General features: G+C 38.3%; 1 protein-coding gene across 5 annotated transcripts in view; it reads right to left on the reverse strand.

The window, feature by feature from the left end:
• ENAH (ENAH actin regulator) overlaps positions 1-25,295 on the reverse strand; it is a 168,701-nt gene that overhangs the window by 48,045 nt on the left and 95,361 nt on the right. For all 5 annotated transcript variants that reach the window (XM_030936122.1, XM_030936126.1, XM_030936125.1 and 2 more), the window contains exon 3: positions 13,635-13,812. In XM_030936122.1, the coding sequence (XP_030791982.1) occupies positions 13,635-13,812 (178 nt within the window). The remainder of the gene's footprint in view (positions 1-13,634; positions 13,813-25,295) is intronic.

The following is a 25,295-nucleotide window of genomic DNA, read 5'->3' on the forward strand; positions in this document are numbered from 1 at the left end:
AGAGAACTGGACATAAAGAATGAAGTGACTCTATGAATAACGCCAACATGACCCCAAATGTTTAGAAAGACTGCAAAGCCAGTACCTGAATACCCTTTCCAAACACCAGGGCTGGTTGAGAGAAGGCATACAGTGGCTGTTCTGCCATCACACTACTTTCCAGGAGGAGGAATTAAACCCAAAGGCATTTTTTAGGTCATGACTTTCTCAGTACATATCCATTCAGGATGGTTCATCAAAAACCAGGACTGTCCTAGTTAAACAAAGACAGCTGTCTCCTTTTCCATGGGAATCATATCGCCCTTGCCCTTCTCTACCTCTGCACAATAATTCCTGGTATTTCAACAAGCTGCTTACCAAGAAGCAATCTCTATCTAAAACAACACAGGACAGCTAATATTTAAATGACAAAATTGTCCACATTTACTTTTTGAAATTCAAAAATATGTAAAATTCTATTAAAATAGTTTGGTTGAATACATAAAAATTAAATAAACTGGGTTTGTCTCACATGGGATTTACTAAATAGAATTAAAGATGGCTAGGAGTGGTGGCTCATGTCTGTAATCCCAACATTTTGGGAGACTGAGGCAGGACATTGAGGCCAGGAGTTCAAGCGCAGCCTGAGCAACGTAGCGAGGCCTCATCGCTACAAAAAATTTAAAAATTAGCTGGGTGCGGTGGTATGCACCTGTAGTCCCAGCTACTTAGGAGGTTGAGGCAGAAGGATCCTTTAAGCCCAGGAATTCGAGGTTACAGTGAGTTATGATCGCACCACTGCACTCCAGATTGGGCAACAAAGCAAGACTCTCTCTTAAAAAAAAAAATATTCTGTAATTTATTCAAGATTGACAGGAAGCCACGGCAGGGTTATCAGAGAATACTATAATAGTTACGCAAAACCCACTCTACCATCTTCCTAGCAATAGAAGGCCAATTCCATTAGTTATCTGCAAAAGAGACTGGAAACGCATTTCCTAGGCACCCATATCACTCATCCAGTCTTCAAAGTGGGACTGATTTCAAGGCTTGAGGAAAACTTTAAATCAATAGGAAACCAGTGACTATTTCTGAAGAAAAAGTAATTCTCTGTTACAATATTACCACAGCAAAGAGCAGGATAGTGTTTGCAAAATAAACTCCTTCATAAAAAATGTATTTCTTCCTACATGAATGACAATGTCATAACCAAATACTCTTGAAATTTTCCAGAAAACAGAAGTCATTTGTTTTCTCATGTGAATCATTTCAGAAATGACAAAAGCTCACAGAAATATCAGGTCTACCTTGTAAGAATTATTTTTGGTACCTTTACATGAGTAGCATTCTATATTTGTTTCCTAACTACCATTCTGCACCATTCATAGTACTTACACTGCCTTGTGGATATTTTTGACCATGACTTATCCTCTCTACACAATTAACAGCCCCATTAAGACCAAAAATTTTGAATTATTTGTTTCTCTCATATCATGTAACATAGTACCTTAACAGGAGTACAAATAATTCCAGTTAACTACAGCATTTCTTCTCTTAGATTACAACAGCATCTACCTCTTAGCAATTCATGTATTAATGAAATAGTGCCACAATATTTTTCATATATGAAATACCAACTGACTTCAAAGATACTGCTATTTAACACCATCTTCAAAAGACTCTTTAGAATTTTTCTACCTTGCCTAGATTATGAAAGCAGGAATGCCCAATGTTAATTGAGAGGCAATGCCCCAAAATATGCACATGGGAAACCTGACAGGGCACTATCACGCTTCCAAATGCACAAAAGCACAGCCAAGATTAAGCTGTAAAAATCGTGGAACAGGTTTGGCTGCTGCTATGTGTTATGAATGGTCTCATCAGACTGGAAGTGGTTCCTGCAATTCATCTCTTATCATCAATGGAAAACAAGACAGACTATTAAAGCCTCTCTTTTTGTTTTAGGAGGAAAATGTTCCACACAGAGGTATCAAAATTTTTGACTATTTAACATCCAGCAAAATGCTTCTTCAATTTATGAGCAATAAAGGATAAAAATTCATGAATAAAGATAAAGTAATTACATGCAAATTACTATCCTCATGTAGGAAAGCATGCAAATAACCAGAGATGACATCCTCAGGTCATTGTAGCACCATTGAATAAAGATCAAGCCTATTGTAAAATAAGCCTAGAAGAACTGAAGTCACTAGCTGGACATGCATCAGACAATAGATTATAAGGTGCCTAACTGCCAGAGACACAAGGACGCAAAGAAAAGGGAATGAAAGGCAGACAGAATATAGTGTCTGTATGACAACAAACTCCAGGCTAAAATAACTTTCTATAATACACGAAACCCATATTTATCACAAAAATAGTATCTGCCTCTTTTTAGCCATTTAATCATTCCCACCTTGAAGCAGGACAAGGTATCTTAAGTTCCACAACGTAAGACTAAATGCTGTGCTCATGAAAAATGAGGCTTCAGGTATGATTAAGCTAAAGCAGCTTTCCCAGACAGTTAGTGAACAAGAACTTAAAGGTCACAGAAGTTAATATATTAAAATGCATTTATTGTAATTTAGTATAAACAATTTACAAATCCACATATATGAATATGTAATTCATATATAATTATGAAAAATCACAAAAAATCACAAAAAGAAAAATCACAAATGTACTAAGAGCTAGAAACAGCTAGTAACAACAGTTGGTGCTATTAAATAGATGGTGGTTACAAAGGTAATTGCTGTGCAATTTTTATATATTAAGCATCAAAAAGACCATCAGATCTACATTTTCCCTTTCGTTGACAGATGATGAGAGCAATTAGGAATAATTTTTGCCACTTCTGTGACTTGTAAAGTCCCACTTCTGGCCAGCCCTCCATGATGTCTTCATGGGGGAGGAGAGAAGATGAAATACAGAAAGGAAAAAGACAGGAAGAAAGAGTTCTTTGTTACAGTCAAAGCTAGGCATGTCCACCGACACTGAAGGGACAGAAAATATGGAATAATCAAGCCCATCTGACAGACAACCTCTAAGATTTCTTTGCTTTGCTAGGCTGTTTGGAAAAGATAAAAAGACTATAAAAATTCCACTCTTAGTCAATAGCTCTCCCTGCTAAGTTGTGACAGTAGTTTTCAAAGGTCTTTTTCCTAGGATCCACTTATACTCCTAACAATTATTAAAGACACTAAAGAGCTTTTGCTTATGTGGGTTGTATCTATCATTATTTACTATATTAAATAACTAAACTACATGTTTCAACTTTTAGGAATTCAGTTTTAAAATAACTAAAAAGCAGTTACATAAAAAAATAACATTTTAATGAAAAATAACTATTTCCCAGAACAAATAATTTTAAGTGATTAGAATGCCATGGTTTTACAAATCTCTTTAGCATTTAATACTAAATATTAAATAATAATCCAGACAGCTAGATTATTTCATTTGCTTTTGTATTCAGTATGCTGTGGCATGCTGTTCTGGCTGAAGTATAATGAAGACGATCTCTTGAAAGGGTCCAGAGGGGGACCCTCAAGAGTTGCCATGGACCACACTTTTTGAATCCCTGAGTTAGAGGTTTAAATTCAAGATTCCCAATTTTACACCTGATTTAGCCCAAAGGAATTTAAAACATGGAGAACCACCAAGTACATAATAATCTAGGCCTTATTAGCTCTAATGATTAGGACATCTGTAAACTTTCTTTTTTTTTTTTTTAAAGACACAGGGCCTCACTGTAGCCCAGGCTGGAGTGCAGTGGCACAATCACAGCTCACTGTAACCTCAAACTCCCAGGCTCAAGTGATCCTCCTGCCTCAGCCTCCCAAGAAGCTAGGGCTATAGGTGTATGCCATCATGCCCACCTATTTTTTTTTTTTTTTTGACAGAGTCTCGCTCTGTCGCCCAGGCTGGAGTGCAGTGGCGCAATCTCGGCTCACTGCAAGCTCTGCCTCCTGGGTTCACCCATTCTCCTGCCTCAGCCTCCCGAGTAGCTGGGACCACAACGCCCGGCCACCATGCCCGGCTAATTTTTTTTATTTTTTTATTTTTTAGTAGAGACGGAGTTTCACCATGTTAGCCAGGATGGTCTCGATCTTCTGACCTCATGATCCACCCGCCTCGGCCTCCCAAAGTGCTGGGATTACAGGAGTGAGCCACTGCACCCGGTCATAATTTTTAATATATATATTTTTAAAGACAGGATCTCACTATGTTGCCCAGGTTGGTCTGAAACTCCTGGCCTCGAGATCTTTCCAAAGCACTGAGGTTACAGGCCTGAGCCACCATGCCTGACCCTAGTGAGAAGAGAATCAGCCTGGCCTGAGATCTGTAAACTTTAAGAGGATAAGCTACTATCAAATATTCACTCAAACTTTCCTTTTAGTGACTATGAATTATTAGATATAATTTCAAGCATTAATCAACACAAATATTAGAAGATAAAGCTATAGTCGTTTTCTGGTCCCAATGCCAACCCAGAACTTCAAGGTTGTTCTTGTATGTAAATGGAGGATCAGAAAACAGAAGCATAAAGGGAGGGCAAGGAAAGAGAACAGAAGAGAAATATCCTTCCAAGAGAGTCTAGCCCTAACACATCCACGGTAGGTAAAGAATACCTAAATATAGTCCTTGGGAGAACTGATATTAGTTACTCAAACAATTTTCCTTAGAGCTTAACTGTCTCACAACCCTAGCTGAGAAAGGCTAAGGAAGGGGCTGAAAATTGAGGCTTTGAGGTGTAACAGGTAGGCTACAGGATCTAGAGGCCTAATTCAGTAGCTCCCAACCTTTTCAACAGCTAGAAACCCTTTTATACTGTAATTAAACCCCTTGAACTCAATATTTAGAGTGAATCTGCCCAAAGAAAGTATATTTACCATTAATCTTAAGAATTCTTTCTTTTGTCACATTGTGAACTATTTAAAGCCAGAATTGTGTCTATGTACCTTTCTTTCTAAAACTTGGACTGAGGCTCACAGAAAAACTCAAGCTGAATTACATTTTCATTTTTACCTGTTTCTCCCAAAGTAATGATTTTCTTCATATAGTAGAAATAATTTTAGGTGTCACACACATTACATTCAAACATATATGATACATATATGATATGTGAGGCCTCTTTTTTTTTTTTTTTTTTAAGATGGACTCTCGCTCTGCCCCCCAGGCTAGAGTACAGTGGCGCGATCTCGGCTCACTGTAACTTCCACCTCCTGGATTCAAACGATTCTGCTGCCTCAGCCTCCTGAGTAGCTGGGATTACAGGCATTCACCACCATGCCCAGCTAAGTTTCTTATTTTTAGTAGAGACGGGTTTCACCATGTTGGTCAGGCTGGTCTCGAACTCCTGACCTCGTGATCCACCCGCCTCAGCCTCCCAAAATGCTAGGATTACAGACGTGAGCCATTGGACCTGGCCGAGACCTCTATTATTAACATATGAGAATGGGTAGCCAGAATTCTTTTTTTTTTTTTTTTTTTTGAGACGGAGTCTCGCTCTATCGCCGGGGCTGGAGTGCAGTGGCCGGACCTCAGCTCACTGCAAGCTCCGCCTCCCGGGTTCCCCGCCATTCTCCTGCCTCAGCCTCCAGAGTAGCTGGGACCACAGGCGCCCGCCACCTCGCCGGGCTAGATTTTTGTATTTTTTTAGTAGAGACGGGGTTTCACCGTGTTCGCCAGAATGGTCTCGATCTCCTGACCTCGTGATCCGCCCGTCTCGGCCTCCCAAAGTGCTGGGATTACAGGCTTGAGCCACCGCGCCCAGCCTAGAATTCTTTCTTAATGAAGAAGTTACGTAAGTGAAGTACAATCAGAACCACATTGGTTTCCTGTTTAAATTCACCTCATTCTACCACTGTTTGAATTTTCTTCTCTATTTCTGCCTCTACTCAGGAACTGAATGCTTAACTTACAGCCTCCAGCAGCTCCCTTTTCAAACCACAGCTAGCTTTCTGGAGTACAGCTTTGCTCACATTATCACTCTTGCTTGACAACTTACACTGAATCTCTATCACCCAAAGGCCCTTCTTGATCACCTACCTTTCTGAATTTATTCCCACCAGGCCAAAGAATTCCCTGCTCTACAAACACAGCTCATTCTTTCCACTTTTTGTACATGTATGCTATTCCTCAGGCCTGCTATGGCTTTCCCCCTTGTCTTCCCATGCCTATAGTATGCCCAACTTTCAAAATCCAAACCTGAAAGTCAGCTCGTCACTAACATGTTCCCAGCTGCTCCAGTGAAAAGAAAGCTCATCCCCTTCACACACCCAATACAGTATGTTATCTGTCCTTAGACAGGGTTTCTCTTGTATGTTACGGTTGTGTCTTATCTCCCCTGTGAGAGGAGAAAGATGATCCATGAGGACAAGACTTGTGTCTAGTTTGCCCTGGCATACAGATGCACTCAAATGATGGATGAATTAATTTTTCTACAGGAAAAAAAAAAAAAAAAAACACCCAAAAGATGTCTTTACTGGACAGTTAAGATAAAGCAGATGTTGGAGAAAATTTGAAAGTCTACCTTTTTTTTTCCCTCTAAGTTAATCCACATAGAATTTTCATTTTTTTTTTTTTTTTGGACATTAGCATTCAAAATAACATTTTATAGTTTAATACTATGCTGTTGCCTTGTTTAATTCCCATGATATCCTGACATAAATATTCTCATGATTCACATTTTATAAATTAGGAAATAGCTTTAGAGAAGGCAACCTGCCACCGGAGGGAGAGACAGAAGAACTAGAGTCTGTTGACTCTAAACTTAAGTTCTTTCTACTAAATCACAATAAAGTAACATTTTACTTAAAAACACAAAACTAAAAGTAAATTCAAGTTTTCTCTTTCCTAATTTCTCATTCTAAACCAACTTCCCTCAAAGGTGTTTTTAAAAATGCTTCGAAGATCTTGAATTGAAGGCCAGACAAACTCAATAAAAATAAATGGCCTAAAGGCTCGAAAACCCAATCCTCTTTGTGCCTCCCTTTCTAGGTTTTGGACAACCTGGGGAAATCCCATCTCTCCAGGTCAATCTTCCTAATTGGAAATTGTGAGTAACAACAGACATATTAACCTCACATTACTGTGATTCACAAAAGGGGACAACTGTGAGAGGTAAGTATGAGAATAAAGGAGAGCAGGCAGACATACAAAAAGACTGTCTCCATCTACCCAATCCCCAAACCTGTTAGTCATTTAATACTTAATGAACAGATTTTTTTTTTTTTTTTTTTTTTTTTGGAGACAGAGTTTTTGCTCTTGTCACCCACGCTGGAGTGCAGTGGTGCGATCTCAGCTCACTGCAACCTCCACCTCCTGTGTTCAAGCAATTCTCCTGCCTCAGCCTCCCGAGTAACTGGGACTACAGGCGCCCGCCACCACGCCCAGCTAATTTTTGTATTTTTAATAGAGATCGGGTTTCACCATATTGGCCAGGCTGGTCTCGAACTCCTGACTCCTGGTCTCAGGTGATCCGCCCGCCTTGGCCTCCGATAGTGCTGGGATTATAGGCGTGAGCCTGCCGAACCCGGCTGAACAGATAGGTTTTATAGGGTTCAAAATGTTAATTCTCCAATAAGATTAGTTGTTTCGCAAACCTAAACTAAAAAACTTTGTCCAAGATTATCTTTGGGATTCTTTTCAGGTCCAAATTTTTAAGATTTCATGAAAGCATTAATAAAGAACCCCAAATGCAGTATATCCAGAACCAAATGTGTTACCTACAGCACAGTATTTCCTCTTCCACCCTCTTCCACTCTGTCTCTGGTTAACAGTACCATCTTTACCGGGGTCCCAAACTGACACACCTGGTCATCATTTTAAAACACTGTTCTCTCCTTCCTGGCCTGCCCATTACATCTTACTGACAAAGAGAAAAGAGGTTGAATTCTAAGATCTCGGTACAAAAGCCACTAATGCCACTATCTAGCTGTGGGTCCTTGCACCACTACAGTGACCTTCTGTAAGTGCCAATCTCATTTCTGAAACAAGGATAATACCACCAACCTTGTAGGGTTGTTATAAAGATGATTGGTTATGTATATGCCAGATTAGGACCAGGCACACAGAAGGTGACCAATAAATAGATCGCTATTCCTGCCTCAGAATGGCTTTAATTTCTATGTGAGGACAAAGGTAGAAAACTAGAACACTGCCATGGCAGGTATAGCCAGCACTAAATGAAAGCTGGTCACCTCCTCTTCATTCTGCTCCTCTCCTCTACTTTGTCAGTTCAGGCCTCATCTTTCTCACCGGTATTATCACAACAGTGTCCTGAATTGATCTTCATGCATGTAACTTGCATGCTCACCACACTTGTCCTAAAGCACAAACTTGATCATATCAATCCTTTATTTAGCTTCCTTCGATGACTCTTCACCACCTCCATGATAAAATGCATACTCATCAGCACCAGGCCCTTCCCAACCTTATCTCTTGGGATGCCCTACTCCTGACTCCCACCACATAAATTCTCATGTCCAAGCCACATCATAGTGTATTTGTTATTTCCCAATCGCTCCATGCTGTCATGCTTCCAAACCTATCTAGAATGTTCTATCACTGATGAGCCCTCTCCATTCTTAAAAACATAGCTGAAACATCACCTTCTCTTCAAAGCTTTCCCTGACCCTAGAATTTTCTTTGGTATTCCGAAGGCCTTTCTTCACACTACATTTGCAAGCCGTATCCTAATTTTGCTGGCCTTGTTTCTGGCAGCTCTAGCCCGACTGTGACATCAGGCAAGGGACAGGCTTTACCTATCATTTTCGTATTATTCCCAGTGCCTAACACAGTTTGTAAAAAATACATTTTATTGAAAATATTTTTGTGATAAGTTTAATATTGTTTGCATTAATATCAACAATCTGGAAGACTAAAAAACAAAACTGTCACTATAAAGTATTTCTAGAAACTATTGAGATTTTTTAAAATCCTATTAATTCCAAACATAAAGAGATTTTTAAATGCTGTGATAAAACTCATACAAATGCACATAATGGAAGGTACGTCAGGCCAAATTATCATTAAAAAATGAAATCTCAGTATTATAAAACCTGAAGAAAATTTCAACTATAAGGAAGGTATGACTTTTGACTATGTTCTCATGTTCAATAGATTAAAAAATAAAACCCAGCAAAAGTAGTCTTTTAGATAATGGTAAAATACTTATTTTGGGGTGTTCTTTTTGAAAAGGCATGCTTCATCTTGGCTGAGAACAAAAGCAGTGGGATTATCTTACTGGTTATGCATATAATTTTCTTTTTTTTTTTGGATTTAAAAAATTATTTCCTATTTTCAAATGATTTAAACCTTTTACTTTAAAATAAAACAGTTGGGCAAATTTGCCTCCACCAATTATCACAAAAATTAACTTTGTAGTTTATATAATCCATAACTATTACCTACAAAAATCTATAAATAATAATAGAGAAATCAAAAATATCACTTTAGGTAATACACCCATTTAAAATTGAATCCATTTCCATGGAGAAAGGAAAAAATACACAGTAGCATTTGGTATAAAAGGAAGAGCACTAATTCAGCTCTTTTTCAAAAATGTTAGAACATGTGATTTGTGTTTTTTTAACTTCCAAATATAACTCACTGTATTTAGCACCTTCTGTACTTTCCAGTATATTAGATAATTGCATACCAAGTTAAAAACAAAATAAAGGAAAACATTTCTGCCACCCACCATTTTCATTAAAAAAATGGAAGTATTATACAAACACACAAAGCACCTCGTAAAGGTTGGTATGACTAGCCCCCCAGAAAACTGTTTTTTATAAATTTTAAAAATTGGAGGATTTAGGGGACATGGGAGAAGAGAAAATGAGAATTATGTGATTATTGGTTTTAACACAAAACATGAGCTAGTAATTTTCAAATTCAGTTCTAGAGAACTATGGAGGTGTCTCAGAGGTTGCAGATCCTGAACCCCACATCAATTAGAGAAGCTCCATATTTTTTGTCCATTTATAGACTGAACTACCAAATATCTCATTTGCACAAAAATCTCCATAACTTTTAAAAGTCTGAAAAATCACTGAGAAGGATTAGCCGATGACAACCGTGGATAATACTGATATTAGCACCTAATAAATAAAAATACAAACAGAAATGTTTTATATGGAAAAATGTTTTACAAAGTGGTAAAAACATTAAGAAACAGGCAAGACTAATATTTGTAGTTACTTTATCAATAAGTTTGTTCTGCTTCTCATCAGTTTTATCAGGCTACAGTTTGTAAAGGGAAAGGACATGTAAGTTAGGCTTTTTCTTTCTTTTTTTTTTTTTTTTTTGAGACGGAGTCTTGCTCTGCCGCCCAGGCTGGAGTGCAGTGGCCGGATCTCAGCTCACTGCAAGCTCCGCCTCCCGGGTTCACGCCATTCTCCTGTCTCAGCCTCCCGAGTAGCTGGGACTACAGGCGCCCACCTCGTCGCCCGGCTAGTTTTTTGTATTTTTTAGTAGAGACGGGGTTTCACCGTATTAGCCAGGATGGTCTCGATCTCCTGACCTCATGATCCGCCCGTCTCGGCCTCCCAAAGTGCTGGGATTACAGGCTTGAGCCACCGCGCCCGGCCAAGTTAGGCTTTTTCAACTTGCTTTTGGAAGAAAGACAGTAGATGATTTCAGCAGTGAACTGGCTGTGAACCCAAAGCAAAGATTTTTGGCAGGGTATGACCAAGCTCAGAGGTGACACTAGTGGGTATGTTTGTTTAGATAAAGGGGAGGTGGCCCATATAATGTTGGGGTAGGGTACATACCTTTTCTACATTGGAGAATCTGCGTAAGAAATGATATCTATTCCCAAGAACACTCCCGATTCTTAACATCTTACTCTCTCCTATGCTTCTACTTCCACCCTTATTAAGGCCATCAGAAATAAGAAATAGTACTTATCTACAGTAATTTATGAAAAGTCATTTTCTAAGTAAATCACACTATTTAGAACTCAGCCACTCTATATGCTTTGTTTTCCATGATGAAAAAACTACGGAACTAAAAGCTTCCTTGCCAGTGACCTGATCCACAATACCAGGAGGAAGCTGTGACGGACTCATTTCTTCCATTATCTCTCTTTCCTCAGCCCCTAGTATGAGTGGTTGAGATTGTGACTGAGAAGAGAATAAAGTATCAAAATCATCTAACAAAAATCCTATTTTTTTCCCACACTAAAATACTTGTGTAGCTTGTGAAATGATGGTCGATTTTCCTATTTGCCAAACTTTCTATAATGTGGAAGGAACATTGTTTCTTAAAGCTTATTACTTTACAATAGAGAATGTAATTGCGTCTCTCCACATTGATTCATTAATTTGAAAAGATCAAGATAAAAAAAAAAAAAGGCTGTGCACGGTGGCTCACACCTGTAATCCCAGCACTTTGGGAGGCCAAGGTGGGCAGATCACTTGAGGTCATAAGTTTGAAACCAGCCTGGCCAATATGGTGAAACGTCATCTCTATTAAAAATACAAAAAGTAGCTGGGCGCGGTGGTGAGTGCCTGCAATCCCGGCTACTTGGAAGGTTAAGGAGAGAGAATCACTTGAACCCGGGAGGCAGAGGTTGCAGTGAGCCAAGATCGCGCCACTGCACTCCAGCCTGGGCAACAGAGCTAGGCTCTTGTCTCAAAATAAACAAAACAAAACAAAAAAAATCAGAAAAACAAAACAAAACACATTAACTGGCATTTGCATTATGAAATCAAACCATATGACTACTCATTGATAGAAATAATCCTTTCCATTTGGCTAAAAACTAAAAATCAAAAGTCAATGACAATAATAATAATAATAATGTTAACTACTTTTAAAAAAGGAACATTTAGTTCCTAACATAAGTTCCTAATATCAGTATCATTTAGTTCCTAATATCAATGGATACTCTTTTGAAAGTTCAGAAATAAAAACAATGCTAGTTTGTTCTAAAACACGGGAAATTCAAATGTTATACATCTACTCTCCAAACTTTGGTACCTTAATTATTTATCATGTAACTGACCCATCCAACAAGATATTAAGAATCACAATTCTAGTTTCTTCCCTATGGTAAAACTACGGTAAATGAAAAGCAATTCTATACCTATGATAGCATGCCAATAAAATACTGACACCTGCAAGAGAAGTACAGAGACTCAGAGAAATGACCTACATACAAGACTGTACAGACTTTCCTATGCTATTTTCTGGACTTAAAGACAAACCAGGCCAAGTTCTAGTGGTTTCTTTTCTCAAACTAGACACAATATGCAAACTATGTATAAGTTATGTATTGACATTAATTTCCTCAAAAGAAGATGTGATACAAAACATCTAAAGCCATAACAACTTTAAGTTTTTGCAAGATCCCAAAATGTCTTCTTGCTCTGAAACTAGTATTTGACAGACTAACACATGAGCTAGATGCTTGAATCCTTTTTAGTATAAGGCAACATATACATTTTTAATGTATTTATAACAGATTTTGATATTCTATACTTTCAACAAAGTATCAAATTTTCATCTGACTGCAACTCCTTCCTCTTAAAATATATATTGATTACAGCACATTTATATCATTAAAATCATTACTTTTTTTTTTTTTTTTTTGAGACGGAGTCTCACTCTGTCGCCCAGGCTGGAGTGCAGTGGCCGGATCTCAGCTCACTGCAAGCTCCGCCTCCCGGGTTTACGCCATTCTCCTGCCTCAGCCTCCCGAGTAGCTGGGACTATAGGCGCCCACCACCTCGCCCGGCTAATTTTTTGTATTTTTTTAGTAGAGACGGGGTTTCACCAGGTTAGCCAGGATGGTCTCGATCTCCTGACCTTGTGATCTGCCCGTCTCGGCCTCCCAAAGTGCTGGGATTACAGGCTTGAGCCACCGCGCCCGGCCTCATTAAAATCATTACTAAATATACAATATAAGCAAGAGTAATCATATTTGTGTTTTTATACGTAACAATTATTTTCTGATTATAAAATCTATCTCTTCAAAGAAATAACCACACACTGGTACATTTTTCTATTTTTTTAAACCAAGACAAAACTAAGCTTATCCTTGACATATATACAGTTTTTAAAAACTGGGATTTTTTTAAAAAGTGATTTCTACATATCTTTCTAACCAATATGCACTATCAGAGGAGATGCAATTCATGACTTGTACCACCTGAGGGCACTCCTAAAATCTTTAAAAAACCAAGAATCACATTTTTACCTACTAGGAAAAAGACCCAGTCCTACTTCAAGTTCATGGTTTGAAAAACAACTTTGAGAAAACATGTGTTTCTTTACACAAAGATGATAAATAAGCATAATTCCTATCCACTGCATATTCTGTGGGCTTCATGTACTCTCAACAAAAGTGTTTCTAAAGCAGGATGAAACACATCTAAATACTTCAAATAAAAGGATTACAAATTAAAGAGAACTAAACTCACAGGATTGTCTTTCTAGATTATACATTTATCATCAGTAAAAAGTTGATATTTCTATAGAAAATAAAAATTCAAGAACTACTTCAAATATATACAAGATCTAAAAGTTAACAAAAAGATTTGCTCTTTAACATAGACACGGCACTTCAGATTAAGAATACAAGTAAACCTTCAGTTTTGCTTTGTCTCTGGAAAAAGAAAGAAAATACAAGTAAACCATGGGCACCTTACCTGTTTCCTGTGAATTTAACACTTCTAAGGCATGCATCATGGCACTTGCGAAGACATTGGCATCCTCTTTGCTGCCAAAGTTGAGACCATACACCTGTCTAGCATCTCGCCACTGGTGGAAGGTCTGTGTAGCTTGATTGTACTTCAGTCCTTTAGGAATGGCACAATTTATCACGACCTAAAAAATAACAAGTCTTTATAAAGTCAAACCAATAATTGGCAAAGTCAAGGATGTCAACAAATGCTGACTATATATATTCATTCAAATGTGTTCCTAACAGACCTTGGCAAAAATGGTTTAAACAATTATCTAGGGTAAAATCTACAGAAATATCAGTCTGATAGAAGTTAAGCTTTTTGCTGATTACAAAGGTCTGCCATAAAACAGTAAATCAGCAAAACAAAACAAAACAAAATCTATTTTCCTCATTAAATATATTTTAACTTGTTTGCTGAAGTTTTACAAATACAAAAAAGTATACACAACATAAAAGTGTATCTCTGTGAATGTTCACATGAAGTCAGTACCCTAATTAAGAAATCAAACAGCAACATCAGAAGCCCATCTTCTTAATTCCTCCCACCTCCCAAAAGGTACTAGCCACACTTCTAACATCATAAATTACTACATTTATATGAAATCCAAAAACTAACGTATCAATCTGAAGAGCGTCTTGAGTATCCATATAGGGGTCTTAAGTATCTTTCATTAGATTTATTTTCTATTATTAATCAAGTTTTGTAGGTTTTTGGATTTTATAAAAATGGAGTTATACAACGTGTATTATAACGTATCTGCTCTCTTATCCTCAAAATTATGTTTGTAAGAGCCATCCACTTGTTGCATGCAGCTGTGGTTTGTTCATTTTCATTGCTGTATGGTAGTCCTTTGTATAAATCATGCTTATTTAAGCATTCTCCCATTAATGAACATTTGGATTATTTGCAGTTTGGGTTATTAAAAATTGTGATGTTATGAACTTTCTACTGCATGTCTTTTGGTACAAACAAGCATTCATTTTTGTTGGGCATATATCCAGGAGTGGAAATATCACAGGACATGTGTATGTTCAGCTTTAGTAGAAAATTCCAAGTAGCTTTCCAAATTGGTTCTAGTAATTTACACTTCCACAAGAGTATACAAGAGCTTGTGCTACTTCCACATAACTATGCAACATTACAGCTGGTACTGTCAGTCTTTATTTTAGCAATTCTGGTGGGTATGAATGCTTTATCACTGCAGTTTTAGTTTGCATTTCCCTGATTTTTATTAGCTATCTAGATGTCTCCTTTTGTGAATATCTGCTTGAATTAAGTCTCTTGCCCATTTTTCTCCCGAGTTGTCAATTTTTTTCTTCTTTAATTTCTAAGCCCTTTATATATTCTAGATATGATACCATTGTTGGTTATCTATGTTGCATATATCTTATGCTATTCTATGAATCACCTTTTCACTCTTAATGATGTCTTGATGGATATAAGTTCTTCACTTTGATTCTGTTCAAATTAGCAATCTTTTTCTTTATAGTTACTGCTTTAGTGCTGTTTAAGAAATGTTTCTCAATCACAAGGTCATGAAAATATTGTCCTATATTATCTTGCAGAAGCTTTATTATTTTACTTTTCACATTTCTATCCCCAATCTAGCTGGAATTGATCTGTGCCTATGGTGTGAGGTAGGGATCAAGTTTGCTATTTGTTTCAATATGGCTGTAAAAATGATACAGCACTATCAATGTGCTACATGTTTGCCTGCAGCACATAAATCAAGTGTCTATGTGGCTCTATTTTCTCCTACAGATCAATATGCCTTTTTGCCAACTCTACAATGTCTTAATTGTTGTAGCTTTATATGAAATCTAGATGACCATTAGAGTGTGTCTTCCTGTTTCATTCTTCAAAATTGCTTTGGCTCTTCTTAGTCCTTTGTGTGCAGCTAGTTTTACATTCTGATTATCAGTTTCTACCAAAGAAATTTTGGGGACTTTGAGGTTGCATGAAAGCTAACGTATCAATCTGAGGAGGCTCTTGAGTATCTTTATGGGGGTCTTGAGTATCTTTCATTAGATTTATTATTTTCTATTATTAATTGAGTTCTAAGTATTAGAATCTTCTATTATTCCTAATAATTTAATTAAGGTTTTTTCCTCTAAATACACATCCATGTAATCTGCAACTGACAGCTTTATTTCTTCCTTTCCAATCCATGCACGATGTATTTATCTTCATACACCTACTAGAAATCACAATACAATGCTGAAAAAAAGTGTTCATAACAAGTATCTTTATTTCCTGATTTTAGAAGGAAAGCTTTCTCAATTAAACCGTTAAAAGTATGATCTTTCACACCAGGCAATGTGGATCATGCCTGTAATTCCAGCATTTTGGGAGACCGAGGAAGGTGGATCACTTGACGTCAAGAATTCAAGACCAGCCTGGCCAACATGGTAAAACTCCGTCTCTACTAAAAATACAAAAATTAGCCAGGCGTGGTGGCATGTGCCTGTAATCCCAGCTACTTGGGAGGCTGAGGCAGAAGAATCACTCGAACCTGGGAAGCAGAGGTTGCAGTGAGCTGAGAGTCTGCCACTGCACTCCAGTCTGGGCAACAGAGTGACACTCTGTCTCAAAAAATAAATAAATACATAAATAAATAAATGACCTTTCATGTAATAATCTTATTGATACCTTTTATCTGGGGAAAAACTCTCCTATTACTTGACAGCTAAGGGTTTCCATCAAGATTGAATACTGCATTTTATCGAGTGCTCCCCAACATCCCTTGAGGTGACTGGCTCTTCTGTTTTTTATGCAGTTAATTACACTGATTATTTTCTAGTATTAAACCAACCAACCTTACATTCCTAGGATAAACAACGTTGGTCTTCACATATCAATTTTTATAAATCTCTAGATTTGTTTAATAGTGCTCTGTTTGAAATTTTTACATCTACTTTTATGAATGAGATTAACCTCACTATTGCATTCATGTATTCATTATATTAATGCCAGGTTTTGACAGCAAAGTAATGCTGGACTTAAAATGAACTGACACTGTAGAGTTGGCAAAAAGATAGGCATCCTCTTTGTGTATTCTCTGGAAAAAAGTATCTAATATTGGTGTTCTTTAGTTGTTAAAGGTTTGGTTGAAAAGGACACCACCAGTAGAGCCAGCTAAACGAAGTTTTCTTCCTTTTACTTCTTTTAATCATAGTCTTAATTTCTTTAAAGTGTTTTCCTAAGAATTTCTACATCTACATTTTCAAAATTACTAAAATAAAGTAGCTCAAAATACCCCCCTTAATCACTTAAATGTCTCTAAGATTCATAGTGATGTCACTTCTTTCTTCATAATGGCTAAACCATTCTCTTTTTTTTTTTTTTTTTTTCAACAGCTGTCCCTCACAAGGACTTTAGAGACAAACCTCTGCTTAGTGTGTTTCCCTTCTACTGCATTAATTTTGGCTCTTATCTTTATTGTTACCCTCTTTCTATTAATATTTTATATGGCATTAATGGCCTATTCTTTAATTTCTTGAGATGCATCCTGAGTCTGGCTAAAAAGTCAACAATACTTCTTTTCCAAGCTAACATTTCAGCCTCTAAATTTCACTTTAATCAGAAGTTTAGTAGCATTCTACCGGTGTTAATACGTGGCATGTTCATCATTATTTAGCTCAACTAATTTTTCTTATTTCATTGTGATTTCTTCTCTGACTCATGGACTATTCAGAAAGGTATTTCTTAACACCTACACCTATGGGATTCTCTATTATCTTACTTCTAGATTAATTCTGCCGTGACCACACACTTCGTATGATTTTAATCCTTTGAAATTTGTTGACACTTTCTTTAGGGCCAAGCATACATACAATTTTGAAATTGTGACATGTACATTTGAAAGGTATGTGGTATATATGCCAATTAGGGCAGGGAAGTAATTGTATTGTTCAAACCTTCTATATACTCTTACAGGCCTTTTTTTCTGACTGCCTGTTCCATCAGTTACTGACAGAAGTAAGTTAAAGTCTCCTGCTGTGATTCGTAAATTTGTAACCAGAACAAGAGGAACTTTGAGACCTCTGGTTCCAAAATGGCAGCGCAGAAGCAAGCTATGGCAAAAATCGCAATTACTTTTGCATCAACCTAACAGTTCTCTACTCTCCCTGCCCCCGCAACAAAACAAAATCAAGTACACAGCACCAAAATTATCACCAGCAATATCCCACAACTCAAATAGGGGTAGGACACAGTTCCTGGAGACACAGAGAAACAAAAAAGCTCTCAGCAGACAGTAAGATAATCAGACCTCCATAACCACAATGGCCCGCCCTCCACACAGCCTGCTGGCACCAAGCACGCAGAAATCTTCCCCCAACTCACGCCTTCTACACTGGAAAACGTGAGATCAAGATAAACAACAAACTTTTCCACCATCTTGGGTTCATGGCAAAAGACCCATCTGTCATCTCAAACCATGGGAAGCACTGGGAGTTCCAGAAGGGAGAAATATCCCTAAGAACAGTCAGAGACAAAGTGGGGAAGCAGGACTAGCCCAGAAAGTCTGTTCTGTAACTTGGCCAAAGGAGACACCGAGTTAAAGTGGCTGTTCAGCAGCACCATGCTGTTGGAGGTTTGTTCCACAGGTCTCCTGGGCATGAAACCCTAGCCAGCCTTCCCACACTACCAGGACATCCCCACTGGGACCTCCTCAATTTGGGATGGGTAGCACTCTGATTATTTACTAGAACCTAGGCAAATCTGAACTTTTTTTTTTTTTTTTTTTTTTTTTTTTTTTTTTTTTTTTTCAGATAGGAGCTACCCCAAGGCTGGAGGTAGCTCATGCCTGTAATTCCAGCACTTTGGGAGGCCAAGGCAGGTGGATCACTTGAGGTCAGGAGTTCGAGACCAGCTTGGCCAACATGGTGAAACCCTGTCTCTACTAAAAATATAAAAATTAGCCAGGAGTGGTGGCACATGCCTGTAATCCAGCTACTTGGGAGACTGAGGCAGGAGAATCACTTGAACTGGGGAGGCAAAGGTGGCAGTGAGCCATGATCACGCCACTGCACTGCAGCCTGGGTGACAGAGTGAGACTCTGACTCAAAAAAAAAAAAAAAAAAATTAAAACCTTATGCACATTTTACTATAACATAAGGCTGGAGTGCACTGGCTATTCACAGGCACAATCATAGGACATGACAGTCTTGAACTCCTGGTCCTAGGCAGTTCTCCTGCCTCAGCCTCCCGAATAGCTGGGACTATAGGCACAAGCCACTGTGCCCACCCTCCTGATGTGGTTTTTATAAATATTGGGGTAAGGGTGTCACGATTCTTTAGAAGATACTAGAAACCCAAAGCTATTAAAATTTAACATTATCAGAAAATTGGAAGACCCTTTTAAGGCAAATCAATATCCCTGCTTGGCAAATAGCTTAAAATGGCAGACAAGAGAAAAGATGTGTTACATCTACTTTTTCAAATGTTCACAACAGAATGTTAGAAAAAGTTGTGGAAAATATTACTAGGATCAAAATTATATAAACTACTGTTTCATTTTCCCAATATAAAAATTTTAAATCTGGGGCCAGGCGTGGTGGCTTACGCCTGTAATCCCAGCATTTGGGAGGCCAAGGTGGGCAGATCACGATGTCAAGAGATTGAGACCATCCTGGCCAATATAGTGAAACCCTGTCTCTACTAAAAATACAAAAATTAGCTGGGCTTGGTGGCACGTGCCTGTAATCCCTGCTACTTGGGAGGCTGAGGCAGAAGAATAGCTTGAACCAGGGAGTCGGAGGTTGCAGTGAGCAGAGATCACACTCCAGCCTGGCGACAGAGCAAGACTCTGTCTCAAAAACAGAAAAAAAAAAAATTTTTTTTTAATCTGAATTAATTCTTTCACTCATCTAACCATTGAGGATAGACAGTACTGCAAATAATCTTTAAAAGTATTAAAATTAAATATTTTCAGGCTGGGCACAAGGGCTTACGCCTGTAACCCCAGCACTCTGGGAGGCGGAGGCGAGCGGATCGTGAGGTCAGGAGATCAAAACCAACCCGGCCAACATGGTGAAACCCTGTCTCTACTAAAAATATAAAAATTAGCCAGGCGTGGTGGCACATTCCTGTAATCCCAGCTGCTTGGGAGGCTGAGGCAGGAGAATCGCTTGAACCAGGAAGGTGGAGGTTGTAGTGAGCTGAGATGGCGCCACTGCACTCCAGCCTGGCGACAGAGTGAGATTCCGTCTCAAAAAAAAAAATTAAATAAGTAAGTATTTTCACTTAATAACTACTTACTGGCTGTCCACTGAGCATACTGTCAGGTTTGGACTACATCATAATCCTAAATTCTGTGCTTCAGATCCAGTGAGCTTGAGTCTAGACTGGAGGTGATGTTCCATCTTACACATGCGTATCCATTTTTAGCCTGACCATAACAGAGTAAACACTGCAGTAAACACCCACACTTCCTTGTGACCTGACTCAATATCTTATCCTGTCTATGAGGTCATCCATGACCCTTTCTCCTATCTTCTCAACAAACTGATGATGCTTTTATGCCCTCACTGTGCTCTATTCTATACTAATCACAACTGAAACATTTAACTCGGGTTCTTTGCTTATGTGCTTAACATCCCCATCCTGCCTCAGCCTCCTAAGTAGCTGGGATTACAGGCGCGCGCCACCACGCCTGGCTAATTTTTGTATTTTTAGTAGAGACAGGGTTTCACCATGTTGGTCAGGATCTTCTCAAACTCCTGACCTTGTGATCCGCTCACCTTGGCCTCCCAAAGTGCTGGGATTATAGGCATGAGCCACTGCGCCCAGACAACATCCCCATTCTTTACTGCATCTTTCATTCAAGGTCAGGAAGGATATTCTAATATAAAATCCAAGCATAGTACCCATAAGCACTTAATAAATGTTAGGTTGGAAAATGATTTTAATATGCTTATATATTTATATAATTGTACATATTCAATTTTACAAGTAAATGGTGGGTGGTTTTAACAGCTCTTACTATATAAAGTTTAGATGTTTAGTAAATTATAACAACATGTGCCCACTTACAACAGACTGATAACCATTAAGATATGTAAGAATGATGGCCAGCCACAGTGGCTCATGCCTATAATCCCAGCTACTCGGGAGACTGAGGCAGAAGGATCACTTGATCCCAGGAGGTAAAGGCCACAGTGAGCTATGGTCAAACCACTGCACTCCAGCCTTGGCAACAGAGCAAGACTCTGTCTCAAAAGAGGCCGGGCACGGTGGCTCAGGCCTGTAATTCCAGCACTTTGGGAGCCCAAGGGGAGTGAATCACAAGGTCAGGAGATCAAGAACATCCTGGCTAACATGGTGAAACCCCATCTCTACTAAAAATACACAAAAAATTAGCTGGGTGTGGTGGTGGGCACCTGTAGTCCCAGCTACTCAGGAGGCTGAGGCAGGACAATGGTGTGAACCCGGGAGGTGGAGCTTGCAATGAGCCGAGATCGCGCCACTGCACTCCATCCTGGGTGACTGGGCAAGACTCCATTTCAAAAAAAAAAAAAAAAGGAAATGCGAGAATGGAAGAAAGAAAACCAATTATTTATCAGATTTATTCCTAGGGATGGTGTTTTTTTAAGTATCATTATATTACTAAAATTATATTTTCTAATTGTTTACTGCTTATACAAAAATGCGAGTGTTTTTTGTATACTGATCATGTAATCAGCAACCTCACTGAACAATCTTGTTGGTTCTAATAGTTTATCTGCAGATACTCCTGGGAGATTTTTATGCAGACAATTACATCACTGGTGAGTAACCAGCTGTTTCTTTCTTATCAATTCTTACAGCTTCTATTTCTTAAACTTTGTATGACTAGGTTATCTAGTACCTCCTCTTTAACACTAAATGAAAACGGTTAGAGTGGAAATGCTCAATTTATTCACAAGTTTAATGGAAATGCTCTCGACATTGTACGATCCTGTAAGATACCTGCTGTATGCTTCTATTATCCACCCATATCAGCTTAAGAATATTAATTTTATGCCTAATGTGATGAGAACTGTTACGTATTGATTCAAATTTTATCAGATGCTTTTTCCAGAACCTCTTGCTTTTGTAGGTTTTCTCCTGGGAAATAACATTAGTAAGTTATCTAATATTAACCATCCTTATATTACTGAGGCAAACAGTGATAAGCTCTATTTGATCAAGAAGTGGTTTTGTTTTTTTACTCATTACTACATTTGGTCTGCTAATATCTTATTGAGGACTATTATATCTAGGTATACATTCATAACTGAAGACTGGCTCCTCTCCCAAACTTGTTGTATGTTTTGGATATCAAAATTATACAAGCCTTATAAAACATCATTCTCTACAACGGTTGCATAAAACAGAAAACACAGTGACATTTTAGATTTCATTTGTAAATGCTCTGTACTCTCCTGCAGCTTTTTAAAATTTGGGGGGGCAGATTATTTACTATTGATTTATTTCATGATTGTAGGTCTATCATGTTTTCCTACTCTTCAGTTTTAGAAAGTTACGTTTTTCTACAAAATGGCCCATTTATTGGCATAAAGTTTTTCATAATATTTTATTTCCTTAGGTAACTATAGTGGTATTCTTTATTTCATTCCTAAAATTGGTTATTTGTACTGTTCCTTTTTTTTTGTTTGATTCTGCAAGTTTTTTTTTTTTTTTTTGACATGGTCTTGTTCTGTCCCCCAGGTTGGAGTGCAGTGGCACAATCATACTCACTACAGTCTCCACCTTCCAGGCTTAAGTGATTCTTCCACGTCAGCCTCTAGAGTAGCTGGGACTACAGGCACACACATTGCACCTGGCTAGTTGTTTGGGTTGTTTGTTTTTTGTTTTTGTTTTTGTTTTTGAGATGGAGTTTCACTCTTGTTGCCCAGGCTGGAGTGCAATGGCACAATCTCAGCTCATTGCAACCTCTGCCTCCCAGGTACAAGTGATTCTCCTATCTCAGCCTCCCAAGTAGCTCAAATTACAGGCATGCGCTACCACGCCCAGCTAATTTTTTTTTTTCTAGTAGAGACAGGGTTTCACCATGTTAGTCAGGCTGGTTGCGAACTCCTGACCTCAGGTGATCCACCCGCCTTGGCCTCCTGAAGTGCTGGGATTACAGACATGCGCCACCGCACCTGGCCTGTTTGGGTTTTAAAAAATAGTTTTGTAGAGACAGAGTCTCATTATGTTGACCAGGCTGGTCTTGAACTCTTGGGCAGGCAATCTTCCTGCCTTGGCCTCTCAAAGAGCTGGGATTATAGGTGTGAACCACCATGCCAGCTAGTTTGTCTTTTCAATGAAGTAGCTTTTGTATTAACAAATACTATTTATTTTTATTTAATTAATATCTTTCTAAAATTTTCTTCTGCTTTCTTTGGGTTAAGCTCATTGTTTTTTAGTTTCCCTTTTTTTCCTACTACATACAATTAAGACTTGCGCATCTAAGGACAGATTAGATGTCCTACAGGTTTCTATATGTAATATCACTCAGGCCTCAGTGTTTTCTTATTTTCTAATATTCATAAAAATTTCCTCTTAATGTCACAATTTAGCATAATTTTAATTTTTTAATGTTTTAAGAAACATTCTACTTGCCAAAATCTAAGTCATAAGATAGTTTACTTCTCCCAGAAATAAAAATTTTAGTATTTCATATGCAAATTTCCTAGCTTAATCTTCTTTCCAGGCCGGGCGCAGTGGCTCACGCCTGTAATTCCAGCACTTTGGGAGGCTGAGGCAGGCGGATCACCTGAGGCCAGGAGTTTGAGACGAGCCTGACCAACATGGAGAAACCCCATCTCTACTAAAAATACAAAATTAGCCAGGCGTGGTGGTACATGCCTGTAATCCCAGCTACTCAGGAGGCTAAAGCAGGAGAATCGCTTGAACCCAGGAGACGGAGGTTGCAGTGAGCCAAGATCATGCCGTTGTACTCTAGCCTGGGCAACAAGAGCAAAACTCTGTCTCAGAAAAAAAAAAAAAATTTCTTTCTGATTATCTTCAAATACTCTTTTTCGTTTTTGTAAACATAGGATTATTCATCAGTATTTTTCAAATAACCAATTCACTAAATTTACCAAAAACGTAGTTACTTTACAGCTATTAGTTTGCAATGTTGTATTAAGAAGGTTCAACAATTTCTACAAAATCTTAATTGTCCAGTTTTCTTTTTTCCCCCCATAATAACATCTTGGGGCATATTTGATTTATCTCTGGCCTAAGTCGCTGCTGGAACAAAGACAAAGATGAGAGAGTGCTCAGCAGAATCTGGACTACAAATGGGACAGCAAATGGGACAGAGGGGGCTCTTGGTAAAAAGCCTGGGAGACCAGAAAAAGGCTGTGCAACACAACAAGGAAACCGGAGCCCAGAGGAAAAGGCAGGAAGACTAAGAAGGGGAAAGAAGAGAGTAAGAGGGCGGGGCACAGGGGAGAGATAGGGAGAAGGCAGCCAGAGAGGGCAGAAAGAGGGGCAGGCCGAAACCGTTTGTATAAATGGATAAATGTGGTAAATTCAGTGAATTGCTCTTTCTACAGACTGACTCAGAACTGTGAAAGTTCATCTCCACGCGGGCACTGCATTTGTTTTTACCACATGCCCCAACAGTTTCAGTGCTCTACAACCAGTGTTTTCCTAATTTCTTGGCTGAAGTTGCTTAAGTGAAGGAGTTTCTCATTTCTCGGGGAGCTTCTAAGTCAGCTAAGAAAGCAACAAACTCCTTTGCTTCCCTGTGCTGATAGGATGATTTCTCTTAGCCCTCTTTCTAGGGGGTGTAGTCCCTCTAAGACTGCCAGTTTGTTTGTTTGTTTGTTTTTGCCAAAATACCAGTTTCACAGCCCAACCTCTCATAGGCCCACAGTCTCTATATGCATACATGACAAATCTTACCAATCCATAATCACCATCCTAAAACCCAGGGCTAATGCAGCATCTGTTTACACCATGCTACCACGCAATGTAGGGGGAACCTAGGAACCTACCTTTCTTTATAAGAGCTCAGCTGGGCAATGAAGAAGAAAATTTGTTACACTCTTTCTGCATGTATAGCAGGATGATTTTTAAAGTCAGTTGATTCCAACATCTTTAGTAAATATTTTTTCCCAAAGTATTTTGTAAATCTACTCTTTATAAAAGTTCTATTAGTATATAGTTAATGCTAGTAAGACCTTATCTGCCTTTTCCTCTATCTACTGCTCTTGATCTGTTAAGGCCCAAGAAATCAAGTAATCAGATAATCCAGCTACTTTCTAGGAAATCCGGAGCAAGGAATTAGTAAAAGCTTAGCTGTCGCCCCAGACATGAACTGCAAAAGTCGAACTATTCCAGCAACCTCAATACCTACTATTTTTCTATAATATGTGAATTTAACAGTATTTTCTGAAACTATCTGTACTTTCAATTCCCTCCTCTAACCCCATACCCCAAACTTTGCAGGAAACGAATTCCATAAACATACAATCTGCCACTTCAGTAGAGTTTTGTTTCTGTTTGTCTTTATTTTGCTTTAGATTTCAAAAACTAACTAATTGAAGGCCAGAAAATCTAATGAAAATTCATCATAAAAAAACTTGTACTTCTACTTTTGTACAATTTTTTCTAAATCGTTGTTTAAGTTCAGGCTTCATAAAA

The sequence above is a fragment of the Rhinopithecus roxellana genome, chromosome 8, assembly GCF_007565055.1.
Source record: "Rhinopithecus roxellana isolate Shanxi Qingling chromosome 8, ASM756505v1, whole genome shotgun sequence".
NCBI lineage: Eukaryota > Metazoa > Chordata > Mammalia > Primates > Cercopithecidae > Rhinopithecus > Rhinopithecus roxellana.